Source organism: Zootoca vivipara, chromosome 2 (genome assembly GCF_963506605.1).
Source record: "Zootoca vivipara chromosome 2, rZooViv1.1, whole genome shotgun sequence".
NCBI lineage: Eukaryota > Metazoa > Chordata > Lepidosauria > Squamata > Lacertidae > Zootoca > Zootoca vivipara.
In genome coordinates this window covers 91,906,922-91,926,814 of record NC_083277.1, presented here as the reverse complement: position 1 = coordinate 91,926,814, position 19,893 = coordinate 91,906,922, and the positions used below count along the sequence as shown (strand labels likewise).

Genomic DNA, 19,893 nt, shown 5'->3' with positions numbered 1-19,893 from the left:
GCTGCTGTGTTAGCACTTTTCCCTTGTATCCCATAACCGCCTCCACTTTCTGCTCCTGGACCCGGCGGCAAGTCTGGGCATCTTAGCCTGATCGTTGCCGTAGATTAGTTGTGACCCCCGTGGTCCCTTCCAACGCTACAATTCTATGATTCTATTATTAGCTTTACCATGCCTTTGGGTCAATTTGCACAATGGTTGAAAAGTCACCCTAAGGAGACTTATGCCTTTGTTGTTCATACGGTAAAGTGGCTTTGTGAAACTACTGGGCTACGTCACAGCACTGTGCGTTACTATCTCAAGAATGAATGGAAGGACCAGCGGCGAACCTCCAGAACAACAAATCATGGTCATCACCACTAAATGCCTCCAGAGGCATGTGGCCAGCCAGGTACTCCTTGCTGGCATGTAAATGCCACTACTGGAATTATGTCACTTTCTCATGTGACCAAGAAGTGGAGCCCAGGTCAGGTTAGGGCTACATAGTGTTTAGATAGTGGCAAACAGTTCTCAGCAGCTCCATTTGAGCTCTAAGCAGTTTCCAAATACCTTACAGCCAGCTGGATTTGGGGCACCTGAGAACCCCTTTTAACAGAATAGGACAGGATTGCCACCCCTATGCATCAAGTGGTGTGCAGGGAGGTTGATCCTGCTTCCTGCAGGGTTCAGGTGTGCAAGAGAGCCCCCCAAGGGAATAACTGTCACTTACAAATTAATAAGAAAACTGCACTTGGTTGCACAGCTACAGCGAGGCATCTTGGCTCTCTGCCCATGACAAGCGGGTGACCTGGCCTCTGCTCCTTCACTGATGGGGATGTGCAAGGGGCACAAGCACAACACACCCGTCTCTCTCCTCAAGAGCACACAGAAGTGCACTGCCACCCACAAGCATGCCTGCAACAGACAGGCTTCTCTACCCATCATAAAGAAGCGTGGTTTTTAAAGCTTTTTTTTAAATATGCAGTTAGAAGCATTAACACTTAGAAGCCATGTGCAGGGCAGATATCATGCCACTTGAACTGCAGCCCAAATGTCCTTGCCCCCACTTGAAAAAGTCTTGTGTGCACCATTCAAACATCAATGCCTGCCTTCTGCTATCCCCCTGCCTGTTGCAGGTCGCTTCAACTGCTGCAGAACAGGGCTGGCCCATGTCCTGGCTCCCACATCTTTACTACAGTACTTTCTTATAAGTAAGAAAGAGATCTGTACTCAAGCAAATAACAGTTTAGGCTCAGCAAACACAAGATCAGGAGTCATGGTTCAGGAATTCCAGAGCAGCGCAAGAGGTGCAGAACTGTATGGAAGCAACAGAGCTGTTCCAACAAGTTTCCATGCCCCACCCACCAAGCTTTTAAAGTTGAGGCATGATGCGCTCACTCGCCTTGTGGGAATGTCACGTGCTCCGTTGGGGTGAGTGCGCCTGCTCCCATCTAAGGAGGTAGTGTTTGGATCTAGGCAACAAAACTGCACTCTGCAGTTCAAGCTCCAGTTCTGCCTCCCTCCTTGGTTGCGCCAAGACTTGCCCATCCTCCACCAAAAGCTGCAGGGGAGAGCTGGCATCCCTGCTCCCCCCCTTTTTTTTACAATGGAATGGAAGTCAAGGTGGAAAGGGGAGATTTCTGACCCTCCATTCTCTCCATTCAGCCTCCCACTCCCGTTTTGTCGCCCTCCTCCTGCTTTGGAGCCTGCCAGCCTAAACAGTACTACGATGCTCATGGCAGCCCTGCCACAGAGAAAGATTTAAGTCCACTACACAGTGGCTCTCCTGTGGGCTAGGTGACTCCCCGTAACAACAATCCACTTGACTATGGCTTAGAAAACCATCCCATGCAGGAGCTATGCAGTGCTGCATACAGCGTAAGCACTTGATTGATTGATTTCATTAAATTGATACACCGTTTGATTGTAAGAAAACCTTGAAGTGATTTACAAAAGGCAAAGCAGAAAAAGCAAGGCAAATTTACAACCCTACCTTTAAAACTTACAAAAGTTAAAATTCTGAAATAGATTAAGGTTACCTCAACTTCATAAGCATCTGGGTAGACTTATCTAAACAGGAATGTTTGGCTTTTCCTTTCCTACAAGTTGGAGGGAAGAACAGATTTGGCCCATTTCCATTTCTTTCAGTTTCTCATTGTTCCAGTCTTAAGTTAAACTCACAGTTCCTTAACTGTTTGCATTTTTTTTAAAAAATCTTCATGAAAATTCATCAGTATCTTAGTGAGAATTTCTCTGAGAATACAAGTATTTGTAAGGCTAGCATGCACTCTTCTGCAATCAGTCTTCTCTAATATAATGTATTTTTTGCATTTTCACTAATATACTGTATGCATGTTTATGCACATGCTACCCCAACATACATACACATTTTTTAACAGATTTGTTTGGCTAGGGAACTGCATTGCAAAATTCAGAAAAGTGCAACTTTCAGAATCATAGCTGTGTTTCAGTTCACATATTGTTTCAAGAAATGCAATTAATAGATTCACATTAATATGCAAAGCCAAATTGCTCTCCCATCACTAACAGACAGGTAAACAAAGTGGAACAAGGATAGTCTTCATGTGAAGTCCAAACCCCAAACTGTGGCTTGCTTCATTCTAACAAACTACAACCGCCTACGCCCAACAACAATGAATTAAGGCTGGCTAGTGACAGTTAGGATGAAATAAACCACAGCTCCTTGTTCAGATGTATTTGGTTTGTTTACCCACTCACACAAAGGGAGGAGCAAAGCCCACTGCTTGGGCACACAGTATTGTTCACTAGTGAACTAGCACTTTAGATTTAACCATCTAAAGCAGGCATTCCCAAACTTCGGCCCTCCAGATGTTTTGGACTACAATTCCCATCATCCCTGACCACTGGTCCTGTTAGCTAGGGATCATGGGAGTTGTAGGCCAAAACATCTGGAGGGCCGCAGTTTGGGGATGCCTGATCTAAAGGGACCCAGTCCAAAGGTATCCAGTAAGAAAGATGACAAGAGAACATGACCAGCAAGAACCTTGCTCACCCCTCTCTTTTAGATTGGAGCAGACTTTCTTCTTGAGCCTCTCTCACCCCCACTCACTCTCTGTGATACAGCATTAGCTGAAGGAGCTTATCTTATTGTGCTGGCCTTGGGGACACGGTGCTGCTGATTTTAGGCCCATCAAAGGAAGCCTAGCCCTTCATCTGGGCAGCACTGCTAAAGTAGAAGGGGGTGGTGGTGCAGAGAAATAGATGGCTCTTTTCCCAACTACAGTGGTACCTCAGGTTAAGAACTTATTTCGTTCTTAACCTGAAACTGTTCTTAACCTGAGGTACCACTTTAGCTAATGGGGCCTCCCATTGCTGCCGCCTCTGTGCGATTTCTGTTCTCATCCTGAAGCAAAGTTCCTAACCTGAAGAACTACTTCTGGGTTAGCGGAGTCTGTAACCTGAAGCGTCTGTAACCTGAGGTACCACTGTACAGCAAACCTCAAAGTGCAAGGTGAAGAGGGAGAGGAAGAAATCAGAAATGAGTATATATGGTAATTTCACCTGGTTTCTTTTCAAATTCTAATTCTTTGGCCTGGCTCATTTTCACTCACACATACACAGCCTGCAAAAAAAGAAGCTGGCCCTTTCTAAATGACCGCTGTCAGCTAGGGGCCTAACCCATCGAAAGAGGCACCCTGGATTTCAGAGACCCCAGCATGAGGAGAGAATGCCAAGTGGATATGCTGGCACACAAGTCAGCAACCGCTGGATGGAAACCCCCCACTGGTGGGGCCCAGCCAGAGTGGAGAAGCGGAAGGCGGCCGATAAAGCACAATTCGGTTGTCATCAATTTCCAGACACTATTATGGCTCTTTCCTGAAACTCCCTGCCCTGCCCCTCCTTGTCACTCAGATCTGAAGAGGGGGTTTGTTTGCCAATTGTGGAACTGCTGAACCTAATCGCACAAGGGGTGTGCAGATTGCCTAGCACTAAAGATTAGCCCTCTGAGATGGGATTTTAATGGGTGGAGATTTAACCAGCTTCTACACAGAAGGGTGAGCCCTTATCCCTAATGCAAATAGAGGGGTTCACAGCCACACCATGACTTAATACACATCTCAGGAGCTCTATAGACTCTGGAGCATTTTAACACAAGCTGTCTGGACAAAACCAAACATAGCATATGTACCATGGGGACCCTCCTGCACATTACCTCAAGGGGTAGTAAGTTTTTGTTCTTTGTTTTGTTTTTGCAGTTTAGCAGTCTGTTTAACCTAGAAAATGAACTTTGTGTGTTCTCTCCATTCCCTACTCACATCTCGACTGAGAGAGGCCGAGGAGCTCTCTAAGCAAAAGCCCACATCCCTGTGGCCTTTGACTAGGCAGGGAGAGAGGCTCCTCCCCATCATTAAGATGTGCTAAACAGAGAACAAAGTCCCTCTGTTGGCCCCCGCAGAGTGGTGGGCAGTTGTAGCCAGTTCCAGAATAGAAGCCAGCCAGCATCCCAAACAGGGATGCTTCAGTGCTGATTGTTGCCTGTCTGTCTCTCTTTCTGTGAAAACTCCAATAGAATCCTCAGACTCGATGCCATGATACCGTTGTTCGCCGTGGAGAGGCAACGAGATGCTCCCTTGCCACTGGGGATAAGCACTGGCTCACCCTCCTCCTTGAGCTTGGCGGCGGCAGCACCGGCAGGGGAAATAGGGGCATTCCGGGATCAAATCAGAAGCCAGGATGGTTTCCGTAATTCTGGGACTGTCCCTGGATAATCGGGACACTTGGAGGGTATGCATTTGATCTAAAAGCTGTTGGTTCCTGACCCCTGTGTTTGCTCCTTATGAATGCACTTGCTGGGTTAAAACTGCCTATTTTGCTATCCTGAAAGCAAGTTACCTGGCTCACCCCGCAATGCTACAAATGTGATCACAACCTCGGGTTTTTAAACTGTCTTTGCAGTTTTCACCTCCTGGCTGGTTTCCGCTTGCTTGCTCTAAGGAGCTATTCCACAATGTTAATCGGTGATATATTTAAATGTGCATCCATTCAAATCACACATGCAAAGAAATAATGACATTTTTTTCTACACAGGGACAGGAAGCAGTTCCAAGTACAAAAGGCTCCCCTGCTTGATGCAGTACATTTTTCTGTCACATATTGGAGGGTATTGAGGAGCAATCTAAAAATCAGAAAATTAAATGACATCCTATGGAATTTGGTTAAATTAGGCTTAATTTGAACAGTCATACCAACATTCATCTCTTTCCAATTTTGGATGGTTTAAATCAGCCCATGATATGAAATATTATAACAGAAAGCTTTCCATAGGCCCTACATTTGGGGAGGGGGGCTAACTAAAAAATACCCCAGACAAAATTGTGACTGTCCAAATGATGCCAAATTCACTAGGAAACTCACTGAAGCAAGAGAAAAGTCCTTAAAAGAGGACAATTTTGATTAAACCATTGGGGAATGTAAATTAAGGTTTCCCTAAGCCAGAGGTGGACAGACTCCACGCTTGATGGATCTACCTTGTTATTGTTGTTTTACTAGAACCCCAAAATCTACCAATGAGAGCAGAGTGCAAAAGACATCGATTTAAAGGACTGGTTGTCTCTGTGCATATTATAAGTATAGGAAATAAATTCTGAGCATCAGAACTGAGTTGTTTTCACAATCCATTCACACAAAAGTCCGTTTTCATTTCAGCAACTTAGAAAACATCATGGGTTTTTTTTGCAAATCACCCAGAGAATAACCAGTAGATCCCATCCTGATCTATCAACTGCCCACCCTTGCTCTAATTAATATGCCCACTGACTGGGGACCGTTGGAGCTCCAGATCTACTAGACTTCTGCTCTTATTAAGATCTACAAAATTACAGAGATTCCTGAATCTGCTGCTTCATCTGGAATTGTGTGCACTGTGTAGAGTGGGGTCTTCCTGAAGCTCTGCAGTTGTTTCCATCTGCTTCTTTGTATGAGAATGAACTAAATATAAATTCCCTTCCTTAGTTTCACTACCACAAGCAGCAACGGGCTTTACATCCCCAAACGGAAATACTACAATTGTTTTATGGAGAGTAGGTGTTCCAAGAGACAGGAGGACTCATTCTTGCAGCCAAGGCAGTGTTTCTTGAAATATCTGAGACCTCTGGAATTTAGGGGGGGAAACATATCCTGCTGGAACATCTCCCTCCTTATTAGAAGTGCCTCCCCATGATGGATAACAGATTCCTCCTACAGCACAGAAAGAGTGCACAGAACTTCCCTAGATCAGCCTCCCCGAACTCTGCAGGATCTCCAGATATTGTTGGACTCAAAGTTCCATCATCCCAGGCTCTTGGCTATGGTAGCTGGAACTGATGGGTTTTGTAGATAAGTGCACCTGGAGGGCACTAGGGCTGGGGAAGGCTCTTCAGTTTGATATTCTGACAACCAATGTAGCATCTAAGAGTTTTATGTACGGCAGGAATGGAACAAAGCAAACTTTTGATAAATAGGGTGCTGCAGAAGGACAAGCAAAAGAACCAACACGCACAACTACATTTATAAGGCATGCAAACAGATCAGACATTCAAACCAAAAGCTGAAATCCCAAGAAGATTTTGCTGCGCTGTTAATGGGTGGGAAGATTTGTGAATGGTGTTGAGCATGCTGAATCACACACCCCTGCGATCTTATCTGCACAGGGTTGATTGAAGTTCGCCTGCTGCGGGACTGTTGATCCCAAACTGGAACATTTTCCAGCGTCAGCCTAAGACATTTCACATGCACCCATGGAAATGTAGCGGGCAAATGCAAGAAGTACTAGTTCAAATAATGTAGCAGGAACAGCGGTCAAAGCACAATGGTTTCACCTAACCTCTATCAGATAAGTGCTTCATATTAAATGTCCTGTTTTAGCACTCCCAAATAATAATAATAATAATAATAATAATAATAATAATAATAATAATAATAATTTATTATTTATACCCCGCCCATCTGGCCGGGTTCCCCCAGCCACTCTGGGCGGCTTCCAAAAAACCAGAAATTCTAAAATACAGAAATCCATCAAACATTAAAAGCTTCCCTAAACAGGGCTGCCTTGAGATGCCTTCTAAAGGTCTGGTAATTGTTCTCTTTGACCTCTAGTGGGAGGGCATTCCACAGGGTGGGTGCCACTACCGAGAAGGCCCTCTGCCTGGTTCCCTGTAACTTGGCTTCTCGTAATGAGGGAACCGCCAGAAGGCCCTCGGAGCTGGACCTCAGTGTCCGGGCAGAACGATGGGGGTGGAGACGCTCCTTCAGGTATACTCCCAAAGGATGGGGAAAGCTCCTTCACATGTCATGCTTTTTAGATGCACACCTGAGAATGGTGTTTTAAATGTACACCTAAAAATGTACACCTAAAAAGCCTAATGTGCTAATGTGGCAAACCTGTTTGCAAATAAAACAAAACATGGGATTCATATGAATACACTCCTGAAGGATTAGCATTAGCTGCAGCTTCCTCTTGAGTGTACCACTTGCGGCAAAGCCAGGTTTGCCATTGCAGAATATATTAAAATCTTCATTTCTCCCTTTAACTTTTAGTGCTTGCACTACTTTTAGCTGGTTCACTGATGACGGTGGGAGGAAAAGCACTTACATTCCTGGTATCTGTTACTAGTGTGGGCAGAGCACACAAAAAATGGCAGTGCCTCCTACAGCCCCTAATTTGGAAGCTTCCAGTCTCCTTCCACCACCAGTTGTTAAGTCAACACATCAGAGAACGGTGGCTTAAAATTAGTTGATCAGTTTGCAATGTCTAGGTATTGAAACTGTTCACACCGGTTGTCTGATTGAGCATCCTGGAAGCACTCTCAAATCTCACTTGTTGCCTTTTCTTGAAATCTCTGGTGAATTTCAAAACCTCGCTTTCATTCACTGTAGCTACTCAGACATGGTGCTTTGTCTGTCATGTCAGTTTGAGTCCTTCATTTGAGAATGATAACTCTGAAAGCATCAGGGCAGTCTCCTTTCTGATGCACTGAGGAAAATCTCCCAAGTGGTTATATGTTTTCTGGTGGTCTTAGTCACTTCTCCGCAATAACTTGGAAGACTAGAGATGGGATCCATTCAGACACAAAGCCCCCAGTGATGATCAAGCAGCATGTGTGAAGACCAATGGAAGCACAGCAACAACTGTATTTTCAGAGGGGGAAATCCCACACAAAAAGATCACAAAATTTATGGCAACTCATGGAGTGAGTCACTGCGGCTCAGCAGTAGATATAAGCACAACATAGCCATGAGATTAAGGCTGTGTGCACACAACATATATTTAAAACACACACACACGAAACCTAGGAACTGCAGTTTGTTAAGGGAGCCATGAATTGTAGCTCTGTGAGGGGTAAATTAGAGTTCACATGATTCTCTGGGGATGTGCACTTAAAATGTGTTGTGTGTATACTGCCCAAGAGTCACTCCAAAGTCTTCCTTCCCGTATTTTTAAGGCTTACATTTGACTACTTTTTCCGTACAAGTTCCTGCGCTTCAAGTTCCGTACAAGTTCCGAGGCGCTTCGGGGATATGCAAAGAGGAATATGTGTTCTCTGAATACAACTGAAACCTTTGACAAGCTTCAGAAAGACCCTGCTCTTATGAGCTGGCTGAATTAAAAAAAAAACCCTCCCCCCCCCTCTAAAAAGGCTCACCAGACATTGTCCTTTCTGAGGGACAATAGCCACCGACTGCTGCTGCCTCCTCCCCCAGGAATCTAAAGCCCGGGTCCTATTTGCTTCCCTTCACTCCTCTGGGGCTGCGGTGCTCACCCCAGCCCAGCCAACTGGCCCATTGTTAATAAGCGCGTCCAGCCGAAAAAGTGATTGATCATCAGGGAGAAAGCCCAAAGCCTTGACGGGTCGTTTAACAATTTCAATTAAAGTCCACTGCATTCAGACGCTGACAGAGGCAAAGAAAGAAGTTTGTGTTGTTGTTGTTTTAAAAGGGGAGAATCTTCTGCTGCTGCTGTGGGTGACAGCTCCTATGGCAACTCGGCAGGGTCAAAAGGGCTCTCTCCTCAGCGAAGGTGCAAGGTTTGAAGAAGAATTTCCCCTTTCCTCTGGTTGAATTATCTGAACTAGGGAAAGCACCCTTGCTTCCCTGCCCCAGAGCACAGCTGCAGGATGAAAACGAACCCTTCCACTGCTGCCCACCCACCCCCAATAGGCCACTGCCCGCAGTTCCCACAGGGCCACCCAATAATAGGTGCTGTGACCCATTTGCAGAGCTACATTTTCCAAGCCACGCTCTCTCTCTCTCCCAGAGAAAATGCCCGTTGAATATTAAAACTACGTGTCCCTGAAGTTCCCATTGCCGGGACTGGCTCTTGATTCTCGGTTACGTGCAGCGACTTTTTTTAGACACACGCGATCCCCAAGGGCTAATCAGAGAGACGCAGCGCTGAATCCACTGAGACAGCAGAAGGACTCTTAGAGGGGTTTTAAAAAACTCAGCATCTCGGCCTGTCATATGGAAAGAGGCGCTTTAATGAGCGGCAAAATGCGGCAAACATTCTGCTTTGTGTGTGTGCCGTTTTGGGGATGAGTGAGAATCGTAAGGGATCGGGAACAGAAGGCTTTCGGGAGGGTGGGGGTTGAACCTGCCACCGCCCCGCTGCTGTCGAAGGAACTGCAGCAATGCCCCATCCAGAAGAAGCAGAGGAGCCGGTAAGGAAAAATTCAGAAGGCCAGGGCAGAGAACCTGTAGCCTTCCAGTTGCTGTGGGATAACAGCTCCCTTTGCCTCTGACCATTGGTCATGCTGGCTAGAACTGATGAGTTTTAGCCCCCAAAGTATACCCACCACTGAGGTTGTCCATTGGCACCCTTAATCCAGGGATCCATCTATAAAGCGCCCTTAGGTGATTAGGTGTAAAGGCCTGAAGGTACAATCCAAACATATTTGTGTCTTTCATTCTCGGTGGGAAGTTTCATCATACTGATTTTTAAGAGATGCCTCAGCCAAGCTGCCTTTTTACTTCAAAGGGCACCACTTTCTTTCACCCTTACTTTTTTTTATTCTACATACAGCCAATATTTGACAGTTATCCACTTAAACTCAATATCCGCCAGTGGCTATTATCCAACACACCAAAATGTGTTCAGCATTATGCCGTTCCTCCTGTGGCAGCCATTTTGTGACTGGTGCCCACAGTGCTTTTTCAAAAGTTCAAAGCTGTCCACTGGCCCAACAAGGACGGCACAACCCCTAGCATTATGTCATGGAAGACAAAACTGGAATGAGTCTTTTCACCCCTTTATTCCCAGCCTCTTCAAAGCAGGTGTAAAGAAATTCTTCTGGGAAGGTTCGCTGGCATGTTCGTCTTAGCAGACTCTCGCCACCCACAGCCCCATGCCCCAATCTCTTTCCTGGCAGATTATTTTTAAATTCTCACCCAAATCCCTTATATCGGCCACAAAACCACTGAGCAGCGCCTTAGCCCTCACTGGTATCCTTCTATGTAATCCGGCTTCTTGTGTCAGGGCCCTAAGATGTAGCTTTTGGGTAGCCAAAGCATCTGTTCTTTAAGCCCAGCACCAGGGAAATTCCTTACATCCTTTTCTCAATCAGAAGAAGCTTTGCAGCCCTTGACCCAGGCGCTTTTATCTCCTCCTGGTTTTTTTAAATCCTCAGTCCAGTTACTGTTTCCTATTAATGAATGCATGAACCCAAGCTGCTCTTACTCTTACCAAATTGTTTCTTTTGATTAAACAAACAAACAAACAAACAAACAAACATGGTTTGTTTTGACTAGTGGTCCACAAGACTCAAGCCCAGAGTCAGCCACCAAAGTATAACACTGAAAGGACTAAAGAAAATCAAGTCTCCAAACCTTCCATCCGCAAAAGGGAAAGGCAACGAGCAACACAGGGGCCCCGTTTTAGATGGGGGTTGCCAGCCAAAGTTTACGAAGGAGAGAGAAGGCAGGGCTCCGACTCGGTCAAATGAAACCCCGGACCTGGGCTGTAGAGCAAGGAATAGTAGCAGACACTCCTAATGTTTCCTGATTGATAAAATTTTGCACATCCAAGATGGCAGGCAAAGGGAGAATGAGCCACCATACACCATATCCCCAATTCAGAGTGATATACGGAAGACCATTTCCCACTTCCTATTCAAACCGTCCTCAGCATCCTTGCTCCTGACTGCAAAGCGCCACATGTTTCAAGTCTGACCTGGAAAGACTGTAGCATTGTTAGGCATCCCGTAGTATATGAGGAATCTCTCTCTCTTTTTTAACAGTTATCACAGCTCCAATATAAACACCACTTCTGAAAGTTCAATTTTTTATTATTCCATCCCAAGATGCAAATGAAGCAGACAACTATTTGATCTCAATAACACCTATTTAAAGACACTTGCTATGTGCCAATAATAGTTGCATCCTTGGAATGGTGACATTGTCCATTCTAGCTACAAGTACAATTTCAGCAATTTCCCCCCTTCCTAGCCACTCCTCGGAGTAGGTATACTTTTGGTTTCCAAGAGTTCCAGTCTGAAATATCATGTTTTGCATGTTAACCTCTGAGCTAGTTTACCCAGCTAGTTTTTCTCCCTTCTGGCTTATGATTGCTCAACTGTTCCTAGTTTACCTCTGTGAACCTCACCTTCCTCCTCCTGGTATCACGGTACATCACCTCAACTATTTTAGGTCTTCAATTCCCATCCAATCCAGAAAGGAGACTAAGACAAGATCACCAATCAGACATGAACTTGAAGAATTTCAGATACTGTTGACCATGGAACTGGAACCTACACTCGTCATAAGACTGAACTTTTCCCAAATCCTTCTTTCCTGAGAATTGCTAGAACCTGAATTGCTGAATCTGGGGATTATGGTTCACTGGGGTTAGGGGACTACTACCCTCCCACCAGCACCCATAGAGTTGGTCACAGGTTGAGGTTCCTACTGCTCCCTAGAGGTCAGCCATATCCTGAGCAGATCTCTCCCTGGGAGTTGAAAGATGAAACACAGGTGTACAAAGGATTCAGACTGCTACAACTGTAGTTATACCGCTATTCTTTAGAACAAGGGTGGGGAACCTGTGGCACTCTAGATGCTATTGGGCTCCATCTCACAAAAGCCTCAACCAGCCTGGCCAATTGTCAAGGATGATGGAAGTTTTGGTCCAGCAACATTTACAAGTCCATAAATTCTCCACTTCTGGTTTAGGAGGATACACAACAGAGGATGTCAGAACCAACAGGTTAGAGAAGCAGGACTCGTTTAATGTGCAGGTTTCAAGGTGAGTGGCTTTGCTGACCATTGTTATGCAATATTACAGCAAGTAAAAGGTTTCCGGCGCCAATCCAGCAATGCCTGAGTCACTGAAGCCCGTTGATTTCAGTGGGTTTAGGAGACATCTGTGTTAAGTCAAAGACTTTCCATCCACAAGATCTAACTCAGTCTTTCTCAACCTTGGGTCCCCAGACGTTCTTGAACCACAACTCCCATCACCAATGACCACTGGTCATGCTGGCTAGGAATGATGGGAGTTGTAATCCAACAAGTTCCAGGGACGCAAGGTTGAGAAAGGCTGCCCTCACCTGTGAAGAGGGGTGACTCTTATCTTGATCCATTCCTCCAACCAGAAAACCCTACAATTCCCACAGTAATTGCAACCTGAATGCACTTCACCATGAAGGATATCCCACTGCATCTATTTTAATTTTCCTTAATAATAAAAAAAAGTATCCTTCGTCATTGTTGTGGAATCCTGTCTGCTCACAGCTCCTGCACCACTTGAGCCTTCTGACACTTGGGAAGTAGTTGGGACCAAGAAAAGCAAAGTGTTGCGGAAACAAGGCCAAGCATGATGACAAGGTCTCCTTTTATTGCAGATAAGCTATCAGAAGCAACGTGAGCTGAGTCTGCAACTCACAGTCCACACACCCCACTGCAATAGCAACTGGATCCACATCCCCAGCACTTCTACACTCAGATTCTGCCCATGCTGTATTTTATGGTTCCTCCTCCGATGGATTTACAGAAAATTAGCACAAGAAGATTTCCCCGCTCCTGCAACAGCTGCCTCCTGCAGTTGTGTTAAGACCTAGCATTCATGGAACCCACCCATTGGACGCTCTGATTAGGGGTCCTCACCTGGTACATTCAATGAGTGTACAATCTAGGGATGCAACAGCTGAGCTGCACATGTCAACAAGCATACAGTCTTCCACTTGTGTAAAGACAGCTTGTACCTGTGTCCCATGTAATACATGAAGGCATCTTTTGTTCTAAGTCAGGGGCAAGGAAGCTTTGTTGCGCTGGATGCCTGCATTCCCATAGGAGGGGTGGAGAGAAGTGGTTGTGGCCTTCATATTAGCCAGAATCCAGAATTCTCAGGACCCAGCACAGGAGCTAAGCGTGCTGCCCTGGGAGAAAGAGGGATCTCTTCTTCACGGCTCTCCATGCCGTGTGCTGAGAAAGGGACTGTTCTCAGTGTGTAGCATGGAAACGCAACTAGCTGCCCACAGAGAAAGAGACTGCTCTCTTTTCTCCATGGCCAGCTTGCTGGGTTTCTATGATGCAACACCCAAAAAATGAAGTCTCTTTCTCAGCACATCACAGAAGGAAGGGAGAGAGGACATGCATGGGCTACAGATATCCAGCGCCTGATGACTGGTGGGTCCACATGTGGCCCATGCTCCAGAGGTTCTGTTCGCCCATTGTAGACTAGCCTGCTACTTTCAACCTTCGGCCTGGAAGCAACTACCAGCCACTGCGTATCCCTTTCGCTGCAGTAACCAAAAGCTCTTTGCCAACAGTCACAAGACTCTTATGACCTCACTGGTGGGTGCTGACCAATCATGGGAGAATGCTGCAATAAGACATAGGGAGATACTCACTGCTTTTGGATGCCTTGACCTTTGCCACCAGTTTCTGCACACCAGGTACATCCCCGTTTTTCACAGCCTGGATCAGCTCCTGCTCTCGCCCCATCATGAATAAGGGCAGCTGCTCCTCTGATTTATGAAGCCATCGGAGTGCTCCGTGTCTGCGTGTGTGTGCGATAACTAGTCAAGATAAACTCCACCAGAGAAGTGTGGGGCGGGGGAGCAAGCCAAACAAATGAAATATATTCGGAAATCCCACAGTACATAAAAAAGTCTCTGTTAATGATGATAAATGCTACCGGGAGTTGCACTCCTTTACGAGGGAATGGAGAGGAGATGAAGCCTTGTTAAGGAATATTCAGTCAATTAAATGGATGGTAATTCAGCGCTTAGGGACTAGATCCCAGCTGTTTGTAGAAGTCAGGAATGAGAAATTAATTGTTTGTTAAAAGGTCCAGGCAACCCAGGGGGCTATATTTCGCTAAGCCCAGGGCGTCCCAAGCAATCTCCAGTTCTTCCTAGATGAATACCAGGCCCATCACAGGTAAGAGGTATCCTTCGAGGCTTCAGGTCAGGTCAGATCCAGATTGTTTGCAGCCAACACTTGAGCAGTTGTTCAGATACCTGTGAAGATGAAGGACAGAATCAGTTTTCAAAAAGGCTGTCTGTGACATAATCTGCTGGTATGTATTTTATTTTCTTTCTTTATTTTATTTTCTTTATTTGATTATGTATGCTTCAATTGAACATATGTATATTTTTATTTGAATTTATTAATAAAGGATTTTTAAACTAAAAAATAAAAGGCTGTCGACTCTTTGGAATTTTGTGCCCCACCAAATCCTGAATTCCAATTTGCTTATTTTCTGTTTGTGTGTGTGTGTGTATGCGTCCACACACTTTTGCTGCTACTCTAACTACTAAGAAAAAGAAAAATCCAAGATCGGAGACAAGATGGAAAGCTGGGCTTTGTGAAACAAGGACATAGAAGATTCAATGAGGATAAAAGAGAGGAAGCAGGAGTGGTGGCAACTACTAATTCTCCAAATATTACATGCAGCACCAGTTCTCCTGTATCTTCTAAGACTTTAGCACAGGCATCCCCAAACTGCGGCCCTCCAGATGTTTTGGCCTACAACTCCCATGATCCCTAGCTAACAGGACCAGTGGTTGGGGAAGATGGGAATTGTAGTCCAAAACATCTGGAGGGCCGAAGTTTGGGGATGCCTGCTTTAGCAGAAGCACCACACATGCCCTGTTACTGCTATGAGGTCCTAGAACCTTCCCCTCTTAAAACTAATTGGTCTCAATGTTCCAAATTCTGCAAGAGCTGTCCAAGATATTTGATCACCAGTGGTGTGACAGCAGCCATGCACGTTCATTAGCTCACTTGCTTATTATTCAAATACAGCATGGCGGCCACTTTGGCTTATGTTTCGTACAGAGATGGGGAGCCTGCGCACCCCAACCCCCACCCCTGAAGGGCTACAGCTTCCTTCAACTGTGCTGGCTAGGACTGGTGGGAGCTGAGAGTCGGCCAACACCTGGCGGTCCCTGGAGGTTTAATGCAAAGAGAGAAATCAGATCATCTACATGGACCTTGAACTGGTACACAGAAAATAGCATTCAGTCCTTGCTCCTGCTCTATAACATCAAGAGCTGCATAGGATGTCAGGCTTGGTGGAATTTGTCTGATACACAATGGCTGCTCCCACCCAATTGTCCTTTAATACCAAAACAAATATAGACACCCCGGGTTAGGGTGGAACTGCTTCATGCCTAACCAGATGCCACCGAGAAAAGGGACTAGTGAGTGGGTGAACATTCTCATCTGCCCCACCAGCCCTTAGAATTCTGCTGCCTCTTGGGTTCTACAAGTAACATTCAGTGGTGAACACACCCACCCACCATGATTGGACATGACACACGCTTTGAGATATGTCGGATACCACAGGACGCTGCTCTGGCAAGCAAAGATAGTTTCAAGTTACTCTTTTTTTTTTTAATTCTGAAAATGTTCAGCTGTAATCTCCGCAGAATGTGGAACATGAGATAAACACACACGCACAATTTCTACCCGAGAGTTATTACAATGAATGCAAATGTATTAGATCAACTGGGTACATTTCTGACATGTTTACTACAGCCCGGAGCACAGCGCCAAAGGAAGCCCAGGGGAAGATTCTCTTACAATGGGGGTCAATTCTCCGCTATAGAATGAAAGGTTTTGGGTGGCAGGCAATCCATCAGCATTGCCCTCACTAATCCGTTTCAGCAGCTAAATTACTCTGAACATTGGGATATTGCACCATATTTCTAGGGCACAGCATCTTGGGAAGAATTACACAACCTCACCTCGCAGCTGACTTTATTTTTATCTTGAGTAGATTATATTCTATATCGCTCCCCACTCCTCACCCCCCCACACACAACCTCCCTTAAAGCTAGGGAGCGCTTGAACTGGTGTTTGCGCAACACTGGGAGATCCTCAGATAAACAGGTTGCCTTAAGGTAAAGCAATCAAGATGGAATCATAAAGGTAGAGATGGAGGTCAGTAACCACACTTATCAAGGCACTGACATGTTCACCTGTAGAACATTCACCACATCTCCCTTGTCGCCAAACAGTACAAGGCTGCTCTAAAGACTTAACCAACGTCCCAGTTTGAACAGGCAGCGTTCACACAGAGCTATTTCTACCAAAAAGCAGATCTGGCTTTGAGGTGATGCTCAGAATCCAAATACTTACTAGCCCTCTTTGGGTGTTATAATGCTGTGTTAAAACATGATGGGGAGGGGGTGCATGGGAAGAAGCGCAGTAGCTCTGCCCCCATCCCACTTCAAAATTGTGCAGGGGGCCTTCATGATCATAGGGAGCACCCCATTACAGAAAATCACCCTCCTGCTTACCCAAGGTGATCAGAACCGTGTTGTGCATGTGTGCTCCTGGGGCCAAGGTTCCTTCGCCTCCCTAATCAAATGTTTGAGCCTCTCCCCCCCGTTGATGCCATTGCTCCCCAAATATTTTATTCCAGTTGGCACTCCTGTGTGCGCATCACCACTGCACCCACTGGGAGGCTAAATTTATATGCTGAGCGGTACTGATGCAAATGCAGCTTCAGCCCTTCTGAATGTGCCCATTCAAATCTAATGCCCAACTGCATGTACTAATGCACAAAGCGCCTCTCTCTTCTAATTTAGGGCAACTTCCCAGCCACTATCTTCACATATTGCTTCGTGCTGCTTACAATTTGGCAGCAGTGTGCATACTACAGAAATGTCTGCTCTGATACCTTCATCTAGGTGAGGGACTGCTGTTGTGGTGCTCTCCAGCAGCTGTGGGCTACCATCATCCCTGACCATTGGTCATGCTGGCTTGGGGTGATGGGACCTGGGGTCATAGTCCTAAACGTCTCGAAGACCACCACCTTCTTACCCCATACGTAGCAAGTACATCCTAAAGCAGGCATTCCCAAACTTTGGCCCTCCAGATGTTTTGGACTACAATTCCCATCATCCCTGACCACTGGTCCTCTTAGCTAGGGATCATGGGAGTTGTAGGCCAAAACATCTGGAGGGCCGCAGTTTGGGGATGCCTGTCCTAAAGGAACTCTTCAGATCTAGAGATGTGGCAGATTTGAGCAGCAAAGTTTGTCCACACAATACAAACAGGCACTAACTGACTTCTTTAAAGGTAAAGGGACCCCTGACCATTAGGTCCAGTTGTGACCGACTCTGGGGTTGCGCGCTCATCTTGCATTATTGGCCGAGGGAGCCGGCGTATAGTTTCCAGGTCATGTGGCCAGCATAACAAAGCCACTTCTGGCGAAGCAGAGCAGCACACGGAAACGCCGTTTACCTTCCCGCTGTAGCGGTTCCTATTTATCTACTTGCATTTTGATGTGCTTTCGAACTGCTAGGTTGGCAGGAGCTGGGACCAAGCAACAGGAACTCACCCCGCCACAGGGATTCGAACCGCTGACCTTCTGATCAGCAAGCCCTAGGCTCAGTGGTTTAACCCACAGAACCACCTGGGTCCACCTGCTACTTGACAGCAGCAGTTATTTATACCTGCTTTGGTGACTTTTTAAAAGAAATGTTATAAACCACTTAATCCACAAAATCTCTAAGTGGTCTGCATCAAAGTGAAATAATTAGCATTCTACTAGTATTTGTATAATAGTATGCAAATAAAATCGGGAGAATTCGAGAACAAGAAATATTCTGTTCAGATAGGCTTGCTGAAATTAAAGTTTTGAATCAGCTTAATGAGGATGCCTGCCAAATGTTATTAGGCAGGGACTCCCAAAGCATAGGTGTGCTGCCATACTGAAAAGATGAACTTCTTGGAAATGCAGAACAAACAGCACTTATAAAAGCCCACGTTGCGCAGACTGAAGGAGGTCAGACAGGCACACATGGGACAAGGCAATCCCTCAAACAAACTGGTTCCAAGCTGTTAAGGGCTTCATATACTAATAGGGGGGGGGGAAACCTTGAACTTGGCTCAGTAGCAAATCGGCAGCCACTGCGGATCTTTAAGCAAATATGTACTATCCTGGCAGGATCTCAATCCTGAAAGCAACTATGCTGAAGCATTCTGGGAAAACTTTAAGGGAAATCATATATGGACTGCTTTGCGGTAATCTAGACTTGACGCTACCAATGTCCGGACTCCTGTGATCAAGCTGGTAGAACTTTTGCAATGGTTTCCATCACCATCAACACCAAAAAGCAGCTCTGAAAGGCTCTGGTTGGAAGTGAAGAAAGGCCATGGGAGAAGTGTGTGTGTGTGTCTCCCTGTGCGTGAGCTTAACCCATTGCCCTCCAGCCATTTTCCTATCTGCCCCCCTGCAGCATTTCCACTCAGGAGGGAAAAACTATGAGAAGTACCGAGTCGTCGGGTGATGAGGCAGCAAGTAAAAAGAGAATTAGACACATTCAAGGAGAATCGGTCCATCAGTTGCTTAGCCATGATAACTAAGTAGAGCCACCATGTTCAGAGGCAATATATCCCTAAATAGCAAGTGCTGATGGGAAACAATGACCATCATCTCCTGCTTATGGGTTTCCTGGAAGTATCTGGTTAGCCAGGGCTGGAAACAGAATGCTGAGCCAGAGAGACCTCTGGTCTAACTGAGTAGAGTCCTTCTTGAGTAATGTGCATTCGTGAGTGATCTCGCCCTCTGCCTACTGCCTGGGATCATGCAGAAGTTACATGAGAACAGAGAAGGTCTGCAAAACACCAGGCATGGGCAGGGATCCTGTAATAGACCTCACAGAACTACCGGATTGACATAGCAGAAAAAAGGACCCTTTCCTTCTTTAGACCTGATAGACACAAATACAGTCTCCAGAAATAACACTCCAATTCCATCAGGATTTCAGGCAGATTAAAGGATGTTAACTAGCATATGGTCATTCCCAGGCTGATTCAAGTAATGAATGAGTTTCAGAGTGTCAGAGCAGCCGTCCCCATAGTGGGAAAGTGAAAACCCAACAAGATTTGGCAAGTTAATCCTTCTTCTCAAGGATGCAGGGCTTGATTGGGTTGGGGTTTTTTTAAGTGACCAGGTGGAGCTGTTGAAGCCTGTCTGGCAATCCTACCCCCCTTGTTTCCACATGCATGGGAACTAATAGGAGTTACTCACTGTGAAGTAGAAGGTAGTCTGTACACGCTCAGAGGAACTAATCTAATTACGACTTCCCATATTTCAGGCTTGAAAACAGACTCCGTGGCTAAACTTTAGTGAAACCTGGCTCAAAATAAGATCTACCAAGGTGGTCCTGCCAGAGAACTTGGATATCAATTTAGTAGTCCTACCATAATGCAACTCATCATAGGCTTCTGGACCCTGAAAGGACAAATATCCTCACTGGCTTTTCTAGCCCTTTTTAACATACCGATTTCCTACATTATGTGTTTCCTGGTTTTAAGGCAACCCTTTGAAAACACCTGAAAAATGTGAAGCACAGAAAAAGCCACCCTGAGTTCCTTAGAGCGAAGATCAGGGGACAAATGTGATAGCTAGATAGATATAGATCCATCTGTCCCTACAGAAGCCCACTT

The 19,893-nt window shown here is 45.7% G+C and overlaps 1 protein-coding gene across 5 annotated transcripts in view; it reads right to left on the bottom strand.

Annotated features, from left to right (window-relative positions):
• CASKIN2 (CASK interacting protein 2) overlaps nucleotides 1-19,893 on the bottom strand; it is a 103,149-nt gene that overhangs the window by 76,662 nt on the left and 6,594 nt on the right. For all 5 annotated transcript variants that reach the window (XM_035104453.2, XM_035104452.2, XM_060271847.1 and 2 more), the window contains exon 2: nucleotides 13,836-14,447. In XM_035104453.2, coding sequence (XP_034960344.2) covers nucleotides 13,836-13,932 — 97 coding nt within the window. In that variant the 5' untranslated portion in view covers nucleotides 13,933-14,447. The remainder of the gene's footprint in view (nucleotides 1-13,835; nucleotides 14,448-19,893) is intronic.